At 44.2% G+C, this 18,626-nt stretch overlaps 2 protein-coding genes across 7 annotated transcripts in view; both read right to left on the bottom strand.

Annotated features, from left to right (window-relative positions):
* The window catches only part of SH3PXD2A (SH3 and PX domains 2A), a 258,461-nt gene extending 254,414 nt beyond the window's left edge, over window positions 1-4,047 (bottom strand). For all 3 annotated transcript variants that reach the window (XM_051800684.1, XM_051800686.1, XM_051800685.1), the window contains exon 1: window positions 3,751-4,047. In XM_051800684.1, coding sequence (XP_051656644.1) covers window positions 3,751-3,822 — 72 coding nt within the window. In that variant the 5' untranslated portion in view covers window positions 3,823-4,047. The remainder of the gene's footprint in view (window positions 1-3,750) is intronic.
* An 8,574-nt stretch (window positions 4,048-12,621) lies between these two features.
* The window catches only part of STN1 (STN1 subunit of CST complex), a 45,368-nt gene continuing 39,363 nt past the window's right edge, over window positions 12,622-18,626 (bottom strand). For all 4 annotated transcript variants that reach the window (XM_051800701.1, XM_051800700.1, XM_051800703.1 and 1 more), the window contains exon 10: window positions 12,622-16,372. In XM_051800701.1, coding sequence (XP_051656661.1) covers window positions 16,215-16,372 — 158 coding nt within the window. In that variant the 3' untranslated portion in view covers window positions 12,622-16,214. The remainder of the gene's footprint in view (window positions 16,373-18,626) is intronic.

Below are 18,626 nucleotides of genomic sequence, written 5' to 3'. Positions count from 1 at the left end.
GTCTGGTGAGATAATGCACATCAGTAACTACTCAGTCCTCAGCAGAGTGGTGGGGGGGTGGGGGATCCTATTCATCTGGCTTTTAATGAATATTTGCCATCACCCAGGTCTCTAAAGCAGTGAACAGGTGAAGGTGCTAATTCAATCTACCCTCCCTGAGAGCAAGATCAAGACCATCTGGTAGGCAGAGGCTCCCTGGAGGGCTTCTAAAGGAGTCAGACATTTGGGTAAAGGGCAAATTATCTGCCTAAAGATAACCTGGGAACTGAGAGAGGGGAGGGAAAGATGTCTTTTTTTAAGTTCCACAATGGATAGTTAAAGGAGGCAAGCATCAACAGTGGGTCCTTTTAAATACAGAATCCATTTCTGGTTTGGGACCATTTAATGTTTAATTCAGACAATCACGATTTCAGACTAAAAGCCAGAGAAGCTATCCCATAAACAGATCAAACCTCATCAACTGAGAAAAGAGACTTTCAGACTGTTTAAAGCTTAGCAGGGGCCGGAAAGGGGATTTGGATTTTGCTACCAGCTTTTTCTCTTCAGAATGATTAACTGACACCTTCAACCATTAACCACACTGTCCTAATCCACCCAGCTTCACCACAGCCCTGCTCAGCCAATGTGTGACCCCTGCTGCATCAGGGGTCTTTCCAACAAACCCAGACTTGACCTTCCTGACATTGTTCTTGTTAAAAGAAAAGGGAAGGGGGAAAGCAAGGAGATTTAACATTTTTAAAGTATTAGCAAGTGCAAATCACTTTTTAAAACACCATCAGCATGGAGAAAGAATGGGAAATTAAGTTGGTAAGTCGAAAGCTGTAAGAGCAGCGGTACTTGTATTGGGGATATACCACTCAAGAAGCATGTGGTTACTGACCCAACCTTCTGTTTATCTTTTCACAGGCCACCATCCAGGGCCCCCAGCCAACCAGGTGGTGTTGCGCCACCAGCTGCTGACAGAGATGCAGAGGGAAGTATTGTGGACTCATTCCCTAGTAGGGATTTCCCAGGAGAGGGTAGAGAGCTGGCTGGACTCCTATCAAATAGCACTGGATCTAAGATTTTAATCTCTTCCCCCATGCAGAGCCCTACAAAACTTCCAGTGAGTTATTAATATCTTCAGAAGTTTCACACTCATGGGATCATAGCAGAGAACAAGTAAAGCTGCCTTCTTTCTTTTACTTTCTTGAGTCAAGGCCACAAAAGCTGTGCTCATATCATGAAAAACACCTGCTCCAGGCAATGACTCCTTGCTTCTAAGCCAAGCAGTGCAGGAGCTTATGTGCTACTCACATTTAGCCCTCTCCAAACGCTCACAAAGGTAAGACTGTGCCTTCATATCTCCAGGTCCCCCTGTGGTCCTGAGAGATCACAATTAAAAGGAGAGAGAGCCACGTTAAAACACCTGCAGTATCCAGGCCCCCATCCACCAGAGAAACACATCATTAACCTGATGCCAAGGCTCATTCACATGGCCTGAAGGTATGGCATGAAGTCGTTTTTGAATGTTGGAGGTAGAAAGGTTTCTTGATATTTTAGAGCCACATAGGACAGAGAGTACAAAGCTTTGTACTCTCCAAACTACCCACAGGCAATGGAGAGAGCTAAATCCCAAGCTATGTTCATATTAATTTTAGAAGATAAGAGTTGTTTCACATTAAAAAAGAGCACAGAACCAAAGTAACCATGATCAGTGGATCAGACCCAGGGAATTAAATTCCTTGGAAGTATGGGTTCACCTTAAGTCAGTTACTCCAGCCAAAGGTAGATTAAAAGCTGCAGCATGTGCATCTGCATCAAACTGCAATTGAGGAAATGAAGAATAGTCCAAGACTTTTGGACCTGTGGGCTAATTTACTCATGTAGAAGAAAAAGCTCCATAAGGACATGGAAAACTATTATTTTTAACTGAATTATTCCAACATTTGCTTGTAAACTCAGACCCTATTTTCCTGAATACTGTAAAACCAGAGATTTAGAGTCAGCGGAACAAAAGGCAGACACACATCTAGTCACCCAACAAACCATTTGGTTTGATTTTTTGGCCAAGAACTGGACACATGGAAGTGTGTAACTGTTGTACAGAATATTAGAAAACCTGTACAGTGAGAAGGGGGAAAGGAAAGATATAGATTTGCCACTAGAAGCACTAAAGAGAACTTCTTGGAATAGTTTAGGTTACTGTTATTAAAATGCAGTGACAGGGATCAACAAAGATGTGTTTCTACATGAAAATACGGGAAATATTTTCTTTCAAATCCTGTAAATACAGAATTTTAAAATCTTGTTTTCTGGTTATTTTCCAACAAACAAGAAATTAACGGGGTCAATTTCTCTTGGTAATCAGGGAAGTGTTGTTACCAGTTCTTTTCTATATTTTGGTGCTTGGCAGACCTACTTCTCTGCTGTCACCTTTCATGTGGGATAACAGCCTGCAGCTGTGGCAGCCACAATTCACAGCAGCAGCTTGCAAAAGGTGAAGAAGCCTTTCCCACCTGGAAGTGGTGAGTGCATAATAGACTGAACAACAGGTCCAGCTGTAACCTTAGAGGACATAAGACCTAGAACTTTAGAACTTCCTCCCATGAATTAGGCACAAGATGCTTAACTCTATGGTAGATGAGAGCTTCAGCTTTACAAGTCTGCATCTCCCAGCAACATAGTGCCCTCTAGCCTTAAACTGGGTTATGGTCTAAGCCTTAGAGGGAAAAGCTCAGTGGTATGAAATACTAATACGTAGGTTTAAGTCCAACCTTTGTCCTTATCTTTCAAGCAATCCATTCAGCTGCTGACCAGCTCTAAAGAAATCTGGCAGACAAGCAATGCCAGGAAACACAGTATACTCAGTACAATATCACAGCAGATATAACACCCCCTCAAGCTTTTCCTTACCAAAGCTGGAAGATTTACCTTCTCTATACACAAAATCCACCTTTCTGTGCTTAAAAATATATATTGTATCTTGAAGAAGAATTAAAGGATTTGGTGCAACTAAAATCCAGAAGCAGCCAGAGAGAGAAGAAAAGACACCTTCTCTACTTACGTGGAAGGACAAAAGCTACTAGACTATATGTGCTGCAAACTCTTTCAGGCAAAGACACCTCCACATGACACGCTGCAATACCGAAGTACGGGAAGATTGTTAAAAACTCTCCTTTACTGCTGTGCTATTAGCAGTAAGATGTGAAAGGAAGAAGGCGAACGAGAGACGAAAGAGCTCCAAACGCCAAGTCTGCCTTGATAACCCTGCAGACCGGCTGCCCCCTCAAAAAGGTCTGAATGTAATTTGTGCTTGAGAAGGAGCGAAGATGCGCTCAGTACCGCGGGCTCCCTGGCCCCACCAGCAGCCGAGCCCTGCTCCCCTCCACACCGAGAACCCCGGCCAGGATGGGGACAACCCGGGGACCTGGGAGACCTTCCCCATCCTGCGCTGGGTCTTGCGAGGAAGAAGGGAAGATCCATCTCCAGAGGGGAAGGAAGCTTCAAAATCATAACACTAAAACGAGCCAAGAGCCAAACGGGATGAAAGAGGCTGAGGAAGAAGATCCGCACCTCCACAGCAGGAGGCCGTGCGGGTCCCCGCTGCCCCCGGGGTCCCGCGGCCGCCTCACCTGGGGCGGGTGTCTCCCCCAAAGCCAGGCGAGGGACGGCACCCGGGGCACCGCTCCGGTCCCGTCCCGTCCCACCCGCACACGTGTGGCCGCCCCCCGAGGGGCCGGGGCTCGGCCGGGCCCCGCCGCCACTCACGTAGTGCTTCGAGGGGTTCCTCCGCTTCTCCACGTCCACCACGTTGGCGTCCAGCACGCTGTAGGACAGCATCTCCGCGCACCCCCGGCGGCGCTCCGCCGCTCCCGCCCGGCGCTGGCAGCACCCTCCGGCCGCGCTGCCGCCGCGGCGATGCCGGGCGGGCGGCAGGGAGAGAGGGAGGCAGGCAGGGAAGGGAGGATGCCCCGGTGCCGGCTCCGCCCCGCGCCGCGGCGGCGGCTCCGCGCTCACGGCAGCGCAGCCCGGCTCCGCTCCCTGCCCGCTGCCCGGGGCTGCGCGGCCGCTGCGGCGGCGGGAGGGGCCGGGCCGGGCCGACGGCTCCGCCCCCGGGCGGCCCCGGGGGGCTCCGGCGCGACGGGACGGGGCGGGAGGGGACCGGGAGCCACCGCCCCCCTGTGCCGGGGGCGCGGCCGGGTCTCCCGGAGATGGCGGGCGGCTGTCCCTGGGCGCCCCGCTGCCGCCCGGAGCCGCCCTCGGACCCCCGCTCTCTGCAGAGACACCCCGGGGACCCGGGACCGCCCGAGATGCCCCAGGGCCCTCCATCACTGGAGAGAGTGCCCGATGTACCCTCCCCAAGCAGCCGGCCAAGGTCACGCCGGAAAGCCGCGAGGGAAGGGCCGAGCCCGCTCCCACCGGGCTCCAGCTGGGAGCTCAAGGCCGGCCACCGCTTGGGGAGGTCCCCAGTACCCTGTCCCGCAGGGACACAGAGGGATCAGAGCTGGAGGAAGGTCACACAGAACCTCTGTCATGACGGCTTTTAGAGCTACAAACACATTTTGGCCCTTTGTATATACATATACAGATAAATGAGCATCATCTTCCCCAGTCACACCCCAAAAATAAGAGTTTGCCCCAGAAATTTCAGGTTGAGGTTCTTTTTTCTTTTCAATAATGCATCATTATTTTACATATGATTATTTAAAAGTTATGTCAGAGATGGGAACTTCAATGTGATCTTCCAGCCTTCAGCTCATTTTATGACATCCATAAGCTATTCACCAAACTGAGGTCACTAAGATCTCCTGTTCCTCTGAAGCCTCTTGAGCAGCGGCCTGTGCAGATTTTCCAGTAAGATTCCAGAGTGCTGCTGATGGCTCCAGATCTGCAAGCCTAGGAGTGCAGAGAGGTCCCAGCTCCTGGCAAAATAAGCTCCTTATTTACAGTGAGAACAGTCATCTCAATGTAATTTCATTGGATGCCCTATAGGTACAGTTTCTGAATCAGAACTTTTACAATGTTACTAGCCCTGCAACAATGATCATGTGACAAGACACCAGAGTCACAAAGCCTTATGTACATGAACCTGAAGGCCGACATTAAAAAGTTTCTGTTTTCAAACCACACCTGGTTTCCATAAGTTGCTTAAAAAAAAAAAAAGGAAAAAAGAGGAAAAGCAGGAGCAGCCCCCCATCAGCACAGAAGCTATCAACTACTGCCAGGTGGGAACTAGGCAGGTACCTGCTGCATAATGCCAGGGTCAGATGATCTGAGCAGCCTTTTCCTCCCTCTTCGGCTATTATACATAGTTTACTAAAACTAATGAACTGACATAAAAGGCTAAAATCCCAGCATCCCCCTCTAGGATGTGCACAGGTATACATAAGACCAATTTTTGGTAACAGGGAGGGTGACAAAAGGAAAAAGCTCAAGTGCACACTTTCATTGTCACGTTTGAGGTTTGTCTTTTCTTCTTCAAAGCACCTTCTCCCTCCTCTTCTTTGAGGGACTTCCCACCCCTACTCCCCAGGCATGACAGAAGGCAGCAAAGCAATTATTTACATTAGAAACCTTTACTGTTTAGACTGGCCAAGAAGTCCCTGGTGTGCAGAACAAACAGAAGATTCCTCCTTGAAAATGTAAATATTCAAATAACTCATTGATAAAAATATTTCTGGTGTAGCCAGTCTTTTGGGTCTTCAATGACTCTTCCCTGTGAGCCATTATCAATATACATCACACATTCCATCCCCTTCTTCCATCACCCTTTCCAAAAAAAGAAGAGAGGGTCCCCTCCATTGCTGAAAACACTCAGGGTTTGTTTTAAAACAGCTATCAAAACATGTCATTGTGAGGGAAAGACACAAAATACATCATTCTCCAAACACACTGCCCCATCCTTCCTGACATTCTACTAATTGGCATCTTTTTACTGATATTCTCAACTTGTAAGGAAGGAGCTGCTATTTTCAGTCAAACCTGAGACTCCTGCCTCAGAGTTTATTTTCCCTTGATGTCTATCCCGTTCTTTCACAGCATCTGGTCCACTGTTCACCTTCCCTCTATTCAAGACAATTTGATTCTCTTCCATTCTAGACAACCCTCTCCACCTGCAAAGCCTGCACAGTCCTTATACAGCTCTGTCCCCCTCCTCCTCCATCATGTTATGGTTTTGTGCTCACTGCCACCTTTTGCTCTCCTTGTTGTTTGCTGCATCTGTCCACCCATGTAGGAAAAATGTATGTTGCTAGGGGCATGGATTGTTCTCTTAAAATATGTGCAACACCCAGTCTAGTGGGAGCCCAATCTCTGAGTATTGCAACACTGGCACAAAAATAACCAAACCCCCTTATTATGCTGCAGGCTTGGGAAAAAATCTGCTCCTGTCTTAGGCAGCAGCTGGGAAATTGAACCTGACGGCACTTCCCAGCCTTGTGTTGGAGAGCCAGGCTCCGGCTTCTGGGACTGAATGAAAGCAAGGCTGGGTATGCAGTGAAGAGCAAGGCAGGCTCGTTGCCTGGCCGACCCCACATGTGGAACAGCCTGTACCCAACTCGGCCGTGAACACGCGGGCTGAGCCACTGCGAATTTATAGGAACGTGGCTAAGTCTACGGATTTTAATGCTAAAACTCTTAGTAGTTACATTTTTTTTCTTAAGGTCTCAGTTACTGAAGCCCTAGCATTCCATGGGAATATCACTGCTATTATAACGATTTTAATACATATATTAATATGAATTTAAACATTTGATTTAATAATTCACCTTCACAGACTCACAATAAAATTCAGCTGAGGAACACCCTGGGAAACTCAGACTTCTGAAGGCTGAGATAAACCAGCTATTTTTCTACTCTTTTGCTACATGGGTATTTGGGCAAAGATTCTTTTTTATTTTCTTTTTTTTTAACAAACAGGTAATCACATTAGCCTCACAGATCTAGTGCAGCTACAGCCCGGCAGCCTAGACCCTGCTCCAATTACAGCAAAAGCTGATGCGTGACAGAATGTGTGTGTGTGACGGTCTCAGGGCTGGAACATGACTTGAGTTTTCATATTTCAAGAGGACTCTGCCATGCTGGCAAATTTTTAGTAAATAAGCATTTGAGCTGTAAATTGAAAACACTTGGATCGTTAAATCAGTGAGAAAATAAAACAAGGGACAGGCTTTTCTGTGCTCCATCAGGGCTATTTCTAATGCCTCTTTTTAATTTGTGGCGTATCAGTGTAGATAAGTAAACCCCCTTGGGGTCTAACAGTCCTGTCTCTGGTGGCTGGAGTTGTTGTTAAGGATAATTTTTCTTTCTGTTTTCTGGCTGGGCAGCCAGGTGGAACACGGTTTTCCTGTCCCACTAACGGTGCTCAGCACCCTGGGGGGAAGCAAAGTGCCCTGAGCTCAGCCTCTTGGGGGAAGGGGAGCTGTGCAGTGCTGTGCATGACAGATTAGCCACACAACTCATTACTGGCAACCCGAGTTGCATGCATAATCTGCTAGACATGGTACTAGAGATGTGCCCCTTAGGGTTTTTTTGGCTCTGATGTGCAACAGCTCAACACAGAGCCTTTGTTACAACCCCATCTCAGCTTCTGTACTTACAAAACCTCAGCTTTTTAAAAGGGCTGCTTTCCATGCAGTTCCCTTCCAGTTCAGCGTTTCCACATATACGGCTTTTGATAGGAATGACAGGAATAGTAGAGCCTGTCTGGCATTCAAATCTCAAACTCTGAAACACAAAGCACGATGCAATCTTTTTTTTTTTTTTTTTTTTACTTTTTAAAAAGCCAATTGCATTTCATCTTCTTGGGAAATTGCTGCTTTTCAAATAAAATTCACTCTGGAGATAAATAGGCCCAGCTAATATGGTAGAAAGCAGCCAAAGGAACCAGCAGCAGTGCTGGCAGAGAAACTCCCCCCTCCTAGAGCACAGTATTGTGCCCTTTCCCCTCCCAGCCTCCTCACCAGAGAGTGCTGCTTTGTCAGCCCCTCTGTACAATCTAGTATAATGGAAAAACCAAAATAATCATTCCTTCTGCAAGCAGTGTATATGCCTTCCCAACAGCATAACAGCTTTTACTTACATTATGAAAGAGCTGCTTCACTCTCTGGACTTAAATTATAGATTATCCTTTTCTTGAAGCAGCTATCTTACAGTTTAACCCTTTCACGACTAATGTTATTTTTCAGTCCTCTCTTACCAGTTGTGGATGAAGGATTTCCAGTCACAGTATGTGCACTGCACGCTCTTCAGGGCAGTAGCAGCAAATTGCACAGTTATTCATCCATGCACACCTTATACTTTTCCATTGTTATGAAGGCTTTGTATATATCTGTTGATGTGCTTAAAGAAATAAAGCAAGCCCAAGCCACAAGTGAAGTGTGAGACAGCTGAAGTTTCACAAACCGATCACAGGTTTGGATTGGGATTCCTCAGGTTTCTTCCTGGATACTATCCCTGTCTTCAGTCACTCTCACTGTTCTCAAAATAGCACATTTTGAGACTGGTTCTGCCTTATCCTCTGCAGCAAATGTCACAAGCCATTATTGAAAATGCAGGCTTGTTACAAATAAAGTCAATCTAGGAAGAAGCTGTTGTTCTTCACATTTTCTTCCCATGTTACCTCTATGTGTATATACATGGACACCAAGTCCTCCATATTACCAGATTTAAAATTTACACTACTCCTTTTAAAACTTGAATTTCCTTGTCCACTATTTTTACTCATTCAACCCCTCTGAAACCAAACAGTAATTTTATTTGGCTGCACAGTCCCTAGAGAAAGTAGAAGAATTTATCTGCCAATATCCAAACCAGAAAACATTTGACTGACAGACTGTGAACTATAAAAACGTACAAATAAAACCTTATGAAAAGTTACTCATGGAAGTGCAGTTTGAACATAAGTGATGAACACACAAGCTTGGCACTATAAGAAGAAATCTGTAACATGCAACTTCTACCACTCAGCAGTGGAATGCATTGATTTTGTTTTGTTACCTTCATGCAAAAGAAAAGTGGTTTTCCCAGCTGAAAGACTTCTTTAGAAAGAGCATTTTTGAATCTCCTCAACAGCAACACCAGTCCCATGGGCAGACAAAAACAGTTTGCTTTTTTTTTCTGCCCCAGACTTTAGACTGGGGTTAGACATTGTAGGGCAGTGGTGGGGATGCTTAGAAAACCAAATGCCCTGTAGGATGTTAGTTACTTGAACAAGGAATGAGATCATCCCAAAAAAAGAATGTCTTGTGTAAAGTGGAGCTGTAGTTTCTCTAGCAGGGCCTGATGCAGGTGTGATTTTCAGTTTGGAGCACTAGACACACCATCCACAAAATTCCAGGCGTTTATTTGGGTCCAGACCTGTGTTAAGCTATGGCCATGCAGCACCAGGGATGCAAGCCTAAAGACAGTTTCACTGATGGGAGTCTTAGCCACTGCTCTAGTGACTGAGGCACACAAACCACCTGTGAGACAAAGGCAGCTTCACCTTCAGGATCATTTCCATCAGTTAATAACAGCATCTGGGTAAGTGACAATTACATTATCCTGAACATTTTGATCCTCAAAGCCATATTGGTGGCCAAATTTCACTTTAGCATCTAACTTTGAGCACCCAAGGTGCTGGTCTTTTAGGAAGGACAATATATTCTGCAGAACAGCAGAACTGTTCAAGGATAGTGTAAGGAAGGCAGAGGAAAAGCATATAAATACTACTGTGCTCTACGTAAATTTGTCCAGCTGTTAATGGTAAATGTTCTCTTACTCCATTTTTCCTGATCTCATTTCCTCTTCTGCTTTCTAATTGCAGAAAGTAAAGTAGTACAAACAAAAATAGTTTCATTACATGCAACACCTGCTGCCTGTTCTGAAACAGATGTCTACAGCATCATAAGGCAATTATTTCTTTAGCCTTTTTCAGTGGGACTAATTTCAAACATCTTTGAGCTAAATCCTCCTCCTTCAGCTTCCTCTGTATTTCTCATCCTTTCCTACATTCTGAGTTCCAACAAAAACTCTTTTCTGTATCAGTTTGCTCCTGTTCTTTGTCCTGGATCACTGTACTCACAAAAGGACAAAGAGAGAGACTATACTTTGAACCAGGAATTAAGTTCAAGAGACGCTATTGGGGAAAAAAAGACAAGGTGGGGAAAGAAAACAATAACAGAATATTAGCCAGAAGTGTAAGCAGTAGTTTCAGAACACCAGCTGGCTTGTTACAGCTCAGAGGGTTTTTTGTGGGCATTACAGCAAAGAAGAGTTTTACACAAATGCAAGGGCGACCCCTACACTCTCAGTGTGAGTGACCAGTTTTGGCAATAAGAGGAAAACCCAACCTCAAGCACCCTTTTCATTTCTCTATGACTTTCCTAGCTTGCCAAGAAGAGCACATGTTAGAATCAGGTAGGCCTGCAGGGCTTGCGTGACTTCACTGTTGGGGAAGACATTTGAGGGAAGATTTCTCCCTCCTATTTCCAAAGATCATTGTAATATTTGGATAAGGTCTCCACTCCTGGGAGGAACCATGAACTTTCCAGGTCAAATGACCTGGCACATACTGCATTTAATCAGATTGGCTGCAATGACATACATTTGTGATTTATCTTACCTTGTTCCCAGAAGAGAGATGTGAAGGTGGCAGAGAGCTCCAGTTCTAGCTGGTAGGGAAGGAGTGTTCATTCTTCCAATCAATAACAAAAAAACAAGCTAAAACAAGAGCTGCAGGACATGTTGTACCAGGTTAATTGGCATTGCACTGTTCAACAGTTGCTGAAAATCATTCCTTTAGGTTATTTCTTTCACTGGCAAATTCCTGGTTATACTATTCTCAGGCAATCTTGTTCAGCTGGGCTGGTTTCAACTTGTAAATTACTGTGATTAGATTAAAATAGTCTACATTGCACCTTTAAAAGATATTAGTGGGAATGGACTGGTGGCATCATTAACAATCAGTTGCTCAACTTCGTACCCCAATGTAAAGCTACAGCTTTACTAGATTTTAACTGTTTGATTTGCAGTTTGCCATTATGACTGTCTGCCTTGGGGAAATTTGTATGAGGAAACTTCAGGAAAAACAGTCCAGTCATTTCTTAAAAGAGCACTTTGGCAGCTGAAGTTACAAAAACAGGTTCCTTGGGACTGTCTCATGTGTGGTTTCCCTGGTGTTGTATGACTTTCTTCCTTCCCCTTAATGGAGGCACTGATTTGGGCTTCCCTCCTCTATCAGTGCATTCAATTTCTAAAAATGTGCCAGACTGGAACAGTTCAGGGTCCTTCACCCTTCTGAATTGGCCCAAGTCAATTGGGGTGATGGGACAGAAGTTGACAAATGCTGAGACACACAGTATAATCACATCAGAGTAAAATACCACTTTCTCAGGAAAAACAAACAAACAAAAAAACACCCCAGGCTGAAAGGAGACACACTTACTGCCAGATACACAACCTAAAAGTCCACATCAACTTTACAGATCATATCTTCAATAAGATCTGCAGGGACATGAAAGTGGCAGGGAGAGGCAGATAGCTTCTATCAGGGGCGTGACTTGTGCTTGCTCAGGTTTGGGCAAGACAGGAGTGGTTTATATTTACTTTGTACTTGGATGCCTGCAAGAAAACCACCACTAGAATCTTTGAGGGTGCTACTGGGTCTTTGGGAGAGTGGAGTGCAAAAAGTGCTGTTTTCCTGAAATTGTAGCACTTTCCTGCTGCAAACCACATGGGGAAGAAAGCTTCTGGTGCCTAGACAAGGAGTAAAGGAGAGCCTGCTTGAATCAGAAGGGGCAGTGAGCAGTGCCAGGTCAGTTAGGCAAGGGGATTATACTGAAACTTTTTGCCAGCTGTTGACAAGGACATTTGAGTTAGGAAAGATAAAGGGAACAAAATAGAGAGGAAGGGGGTTTGACACAATCTGTGGTGCAGAGATGAACCATGAGACTGTGAATGAAATGAAGGGCCTGAGAAATGAGTCAGAGGAGAGAGCGGAGAGCAGAAATAGATGAAAGAATTTAGGGGGAAAGCCTCTGTGCCTGGCAAGGCATATTGCTGGGAATGAAACTCAAGATCCCTGGCTCAGCATTTCCCTGCTGCCAGCAAGCATCCACAAAAATGTTGTTGTAATGCGAGGGCTCCTTGAGGATGCTAATCAATTATTATAACTATTCTTTTATCTTTGTGGCTGAACTTTTGTTTGCTCACTAGCCTGGAGGTTTGGGGCAGGAGGACTGGGAACTGCGCTGAAAGATGGCAATAAAGAACGAAGCGCTGCACTGACAGGAAGTTTCAAAATTCAGGTTGCCCATGGGATCTGAACTCACTCCCTTCCCATTTAGAGGTAAGTATAAAGATACAAATCTTTGCCACAGGATCGGCTTACTCCCAAAGTAAACCAAACTGCATTTCTTTGACAAACAGATTTTCAGTACTTTGTCTCATAATTCTCCATGTGGCTCCATGCCTCGCTGGCTGCTCATTGATGAATTCTCATTCTGAATAATGAATTAGCAACTCTTTCTATTTATGCTGTTCATCACTGGAATACACAAGTATGCACAGATCCACAACAGTAACAGCTTTTAGTCACGTAGCAAATTTTTAACTTTTTCATTTATTACTCTGAAAGTAAAGCTTCATTTCCCAGGTAGCTTGTGTAAAGTGCATACCCTCATGGGTATAAATTTACAATCCAAAGATCTGACAACAAGAATACTAAGAACTAATTTATCTGGATTTCTGTTTTTATGAAGTCATCTAAGAAGTCATAACAGGGAACAGGATTCCCTGAGAAATACGACACAAATAAAAATAGGGAGACCATCACTGCCTCATAGGACCTGGAGAGCAAGATGACAAGACAGGCAAACTAATATGCATGGAAAGAGAGGCAGAAAAAGATAAAGCTATTAGTTCTAATCCAAGAGCTAATTTTTCTAAGTCTCACTCCAGCTTCTATCCATTCACTCTCTTCCGCACAGCCACAGAGTTCTTTTAATGACTAGGATTAACAAAAATTGATGCTTATGCCCTGCACAGGAAGCTGTATTATCCCCAACTTACAAAAGAGGGAAACTGAGGCATGAAGCAACCTCATTTCTTCTCTCATCTAAGCAGAGGGCGGAGACTGAAGGCAGAGCTGTTCCTTTGTTTCCTCACCAGGAAAGCAATTACCTTGCATTTTGCTAGAACAGAATGTTGAGATTCTTTGGTAATTTTTGTTCCCAGGTGCTGCATTTCTTTGGAAACTCACCTTTTTAAGATACCATAAAAATGCTGACTGCTTTTTAAAACTCCATTTTACTTACCTGCCTTTTACTGCGTGAACTGTTTCTATGGAAACTGGAACTGGTCATGAAGCAGTCCTACAACATGAATTCTCACTTGCCAGTTTTACATTAAAGTGCCACCTTCAAAGTCCTTTAATAAACCACTAATAATTGTGTTGCTTAGCGAGTTTTCCAATTAAACAAAAGAAGAAAGCGTGCTTTCACTGAATGTTCTGCACAATATTTTGTAGGTGTGGTCTAAGAATTTTAACAGTGTGCATGATATGACTCTCTTGGTTAAGGATATGATCTTTAAACAGAGAGACAGTTTATTAGCAGTAAAAGCCCTAGTGTGTGTAGTTAGACTTACATAAAGGTGACTTATACCAATATGGGTATGTCTAGACTGCTGTCACAGAAGCACACTGTAGAGATACTGAGTGAATGGGTAAATCAGCCTACAGTGAGCTCTGTGCTCCTACAGCTCGCTGGGGTGCCTCTGTGCAGGCATATGCATGTGGTATTCCCTGTAGGTACGAGAGGGAATGCTCTCAACCAGAGTAAGTGTGAGTCTGTGTTGGGTGGCTACTGTGGAAAAAATAAAGCATGCAAGCTTAAGACACAACCATTTCATACAGTTATTCAGAATTAGAGTCCATGTAGCTCAAGTCTAGGCTCCTCCATCACCTTTACCTTAACCTTTCACTCTCATAAAAACTCTAAGATCCCCTGTGTTCATTTTACTTACTTTCCTGAGTCAACTCAACTGAGAAAAATCCCTTTTTCCTGTTCTTGGGGAGCAATCGCCAACAGAACACACCCTCCATCACACGAGTAGAGCATTGCCAGCAAGGATCAACTTAAAAACTTCCAAGGACAGGTTCTATCCAGAGTAACCTATCTGTGTTTCCTGAGATAAGTTCCTCTCACCTCATCTCCAAGGCTTTGCAGTTGATCAGTGCTTTTAAATTGCAACAGGGGCAGGACTGATGCAAACACAAGTGTCTGCTCTCTCTACCTCCAAGCATAGAAAATCAGTGGACAGGGATTTTAGGCAAACTTTACACAAAGAAATACATCTAAAACACAGAAAGTGCAGCCTCAAAGTCAGAGGCAACAGAAATTGCATGTGTGACTATACAAACTGCAAAACACACAGATAAAATCCTATTTTGGTATGAATTCATTTTAAAAAGATTCTAAAGAGCAACATGATCTCCAAACTTTCTTTTCCTCCCAAAACTCATCCAAGCCCACACACTTGGCTGACACCCCCAGGAGAACCAGGGTCTTTCTTCTAACTTAAGAGAGAAGATCACCTTTCCTACTGAGCTAGAAGCATTCCTTTAACCCTTTCCCAGCAAAACAAGCTTCTGCTAATACAGAACTTTCCAAGAAAATGGCCAAGCCACTCTTTTAAATTAGATGCCATTCTCTTCCACATGGTCCAAAACATCACATGCTTTCCTTTAAAGTACCATCAAGCTCATGCCAAATAGGCAACTTACCCATATGTACTGTTTGATTATGGAAAACTCCTGAAGTGAGTTTGAATTTAGGAATTAATATTCAAAGCTACTTCTTCCATAGATAGCCCTTGGTTTTAAGCATCACTTCAAACTGATCAGTAATCAGAGCAGGAACTTAAAAAGCAAATCTCCCCAGTGGCCAACCAGACCTTCTCAGAGGCATTAATTAAAGTTGCAACTTCCCTCAATACCAGTGCACTCAGAAGCTGCCTTCTTTTCCTGATTTACAGAGATATTTATGGGGGTAGAGGGTGGGGAATAAACACTCTACAATTCTTCCTTAACCCTCTTCTATTTCCTTCTGCACAGCTACATCCTTCAGGACCTGTTCAGGGCCCATATTAAGATCTGACTAGAAGGTACCCAACTCAAAACAGAGCAGTAATGTAAGGAGCAGGGCAGTCCGCAGGGAAACCAGCTATTGAGTCCTGCACCAAGTAGGGAATTTACAGCAAATGAATGATTCATACATAGTTTTCTACTATGAACAAATTTACCACCTCTTTAAGGTCAGAGTTTTCCACAGGCCTCTGAATGCAAATGCCAAATATTTTGTCATGCCTTTTTCTTAGCCTATATGTCTCTACAGCCAGGGCTTGGAATGAGGCATATAATATAACAAACCAGAGACCTGGCACACATGGGGCTCCTCACTGCCTTTCCTCATGCATATGGTTTATTTTTCCCAGCTATGTCAATCCTTATAGGGCTTTACCACTACATCTGCCTCCTGGGAGTCTGCTATTGCAACTCTTACAGGGAAGGTGCAGAAGAAAAAAGGATACATTTAATCTCCTCTACTCTTTTCAAGCCAAAGGTCTCACTTCTACACCATTAATTAAACAGATTAATTAAACAGACAAGCCCCTGCAGCAGCAAGCCCTCTCCAAGGATAAATACCGAACAGCTCCGTTTTTTGAACTGTTTCACATAACAGAGCTGTGATTATTCCAGATGAAACATCTTGCATGGTAACCTTCTTTAGGCCAATGTTTACGTCTATGTCTTGTGTTCCTCGGCAAGCACAGCTATGGGTGGCATTTTACCCCAAAGGTGACAAAGAATAAAAGACAAAAGGCAACAGTGCTCTTTAGTAGTGACTTTTCTTTACAGCCCACCGGATGTAAATATGAGGATGGCCAATGTCTCATCTTACTCCAAGGAAAGAGCCCAGTTTCTTTTCCAGTTCCCCTGCTGTATTAGAATGTCCAGAATCAGTCTGATACAGCTCTCACTAGGAATAGCAAGGAAGTCAACAAGAATATTAAAACAAGTATTTAAACAACTTCTCTGAAGCTGGACAAAACCAGCATTTGGAGAATCAGAAGGCTCTTTTTTATCCCCTATCTAGATCATATCAGCTAATAAAAGCTTTTTGGAGTCACTCAACGTCTCCTTCTTCTTTCCTCCTGAATGGACCAGAATGAATGTATCCTGTCTTTTCTCTTTAAAATGCCATATAATATCCTTCCATAGTGCTGACAACATCACTGTTACTCTCCAGCAGTTCCAAGACACGGTGCATCACCACTTCAGCCAGGGAGGGGTTGTAGCTTTGGCGAACACAATTTAGGACATGAAGGAAATGGCAGCCTTTTTCAGCATCTGCAGGGAAAAAAGGGAAAATTCAGTCAGGCATGGAGGAAAGACTTCGATCTGCCTCTTTTGAACTATTATAATCCAGATCGGTTATGAAAAAACAGCTGCTAGAGAGAAAGAACACCCTAGATACTAAAGCAGAAGTGTGTGTATTCAGAGGGAAGAGATCCAGTCTGTGCCTACAGTTCTTCAATTATCAGCTGTCTCCACTGACTTTTCTGGGAAGTGTCAGGGCTGCAGCAGTAGTAATGAGGGTTAAAGTCTCAGTCTTGTCAACTGTAACATATAAGAGTCATTCAGTAGACTTGACAATGAGGTCAATAACGTAAGAGTACCAAGCTATCCAGTTTATGCAGCTTCACAAGGACTCAAAAGAGAATAATTTTGTTCATACCTAACTTCAAAACTCTTTAGCACAGCAGGGAGGTGGGAGGTATGCGGCTAGGACCTGTAACCGCTTGCCCAACGCTGGCATCTTGTGGAAAAACTGCTGCAGTGCAACTTCATTCACCTCAGTGCGATCCGTCCCTGCCCTTCAGGCTACTCAGACAATTACTGAAGTAGAACGTCTCAGACCTTCAGTATCAAATGTTATCTCCTTTTAAGAGGAATTAGCCGTGAAATGTACAAGAGAACAGAAATTTTAAATTAACACCCTTTCCTATGGGGCAAGCACAGAGGTCCCCAAAGGCTGCACAAAGCTACTGTGTACCAGGTGGAGCTGTGATTTGAAGCTGTCATTCGAAGCTGTTCCAGTCAACATTTCCTCCCACAGACCCTGTAACACACTAATCATCCGTGCTGCAGGCTCCCAGCCTCTCCAAGTGCTGAACTCCACAACACATTTCTCCTCGGTGGCTAACAATGGAAAACAAACATAAACGAGACACACCAACACAAATTATTTTCCTTCTCCTCAGCCCTCAGCTCATGTGATGCAAAGCAAGTTTGATAAGGGTACTGAGAGATTGCTATGGGCTAGGGAGGTCCCTATATTTTGTTGTTGCTGCCTTTGTTTTTAGTTATTCTCTACTCTAGAATCTGCTGAGCCCCAGAACTGCCTTAGAAGCTGCTGAAAAAAGTCACTTGTAGATAGTGGTAAATAAACAGTTCAGCCTAATTCCTACTAGACTGTGGATCAGGCAGAAATACTTCTTTAGAAGTCAGTGATCCAGCATGATTAAAGGCCTTTGTGGCTGACAGCCAAAATGTGTCCACCACCCTAGGAGAGGTAAGTACAGAGAACAGAACAATGCCTCTACCTGGTCATGGTGACTGTTTTTGCAAACAAGGTGGGTAACCACATTTTACCTTTGTCATAGGTTTGTCATAAGAAGGTCGAAGTGCCCATCCCTGATCTACAGTAACTTAAGTTTCAATGAATTAATTAGTGACTCAACTGTTACCCAACAGTGCAATACGTACTTTCCTCCTAGATGGCACTTAGGGGTAGCTGCAGGTGTGTACAGTCATTAAGTAACTCAGAAACACTCCTAGTCTGCAGCCCAGCTTTGAGGGAATACACTCCTTACAGTGGAGTCCTGCTGTCCCTCTTTCACAGACATCTCGGGTTCCAACTTTTGTCCAGCAGCTGAGGTAAGCCAGGCTGCCATTAACTGTTGTGCCTGACAACCAACATCAGGGGGTGCAGAGTTACAGAACAACTATCATTTGCCCATTGTGGACATCTCACACAGGGTACATGCTGACATATTAAATTTAACTTCGAGTGGTTCTGGTTTTTTGTCCTCTCTACTATCAGCCTGATCTAAGCCTAAAACCATGGCAAATTTATAAAAAAAAAAATAAAAATCCATTTTGCAGTTCAATCCGGAGTCAAAATGCACTGTCTGCTGTCTGGCTATCTTAAGCTTCTAGATGGACCCACAGTGGCCTCATGTGAGGGCATTTAAGATCAGGCTGTTTGGAATTATAAGTGGAGCCAAGAACTAGGATTGTCATGTAGGCACATTATGGATCAGGGTTTGTGGAGCTCTCAGTAGGCACACTTCAGATTTTTTTTTATTATTTGTACAGTAGTTCCATACAGCTGGGTTGGGCCTGAGAACATGTCACAACTAAAGCAATGGAGTGAGGCGTTGCCTGGAAAACTGGCAGAGAAGTAACTCATTGGAGAGAAGAGTTTGGTTTATCATAAATCAGCCTTCTTGTCATGGAAGATTACTACTGCTCTTGAAGGAAAACAGGTAGGAACTTCTTGCAACAAGCAAAAGCCCCTGAGGTATATGCTGGTGTCCTT

The sequence above is a fragment of the Manacus candei genome, unplaced genomic scaffold (assembly GCF_025592945.1).
Source record: "Manacus candei isolate 608988 ecotype Guabito, Panama unplaced genomic scaffold, ASM2559294v1 h1tg000050l, whole genome shotgun sequence".
In the NCBI taxonomy this organism is placed as follows: Eukaryota; Metazoa; Chordata; class Aves; order Passeriformes; family Pipridae; genus Manacus; species Manacus candei.
The sequence above is the reverse complement of the archived record's forward strand: the minus strand, read 5'-3'. Positions and strand labels throughout refer to the sequence as shown.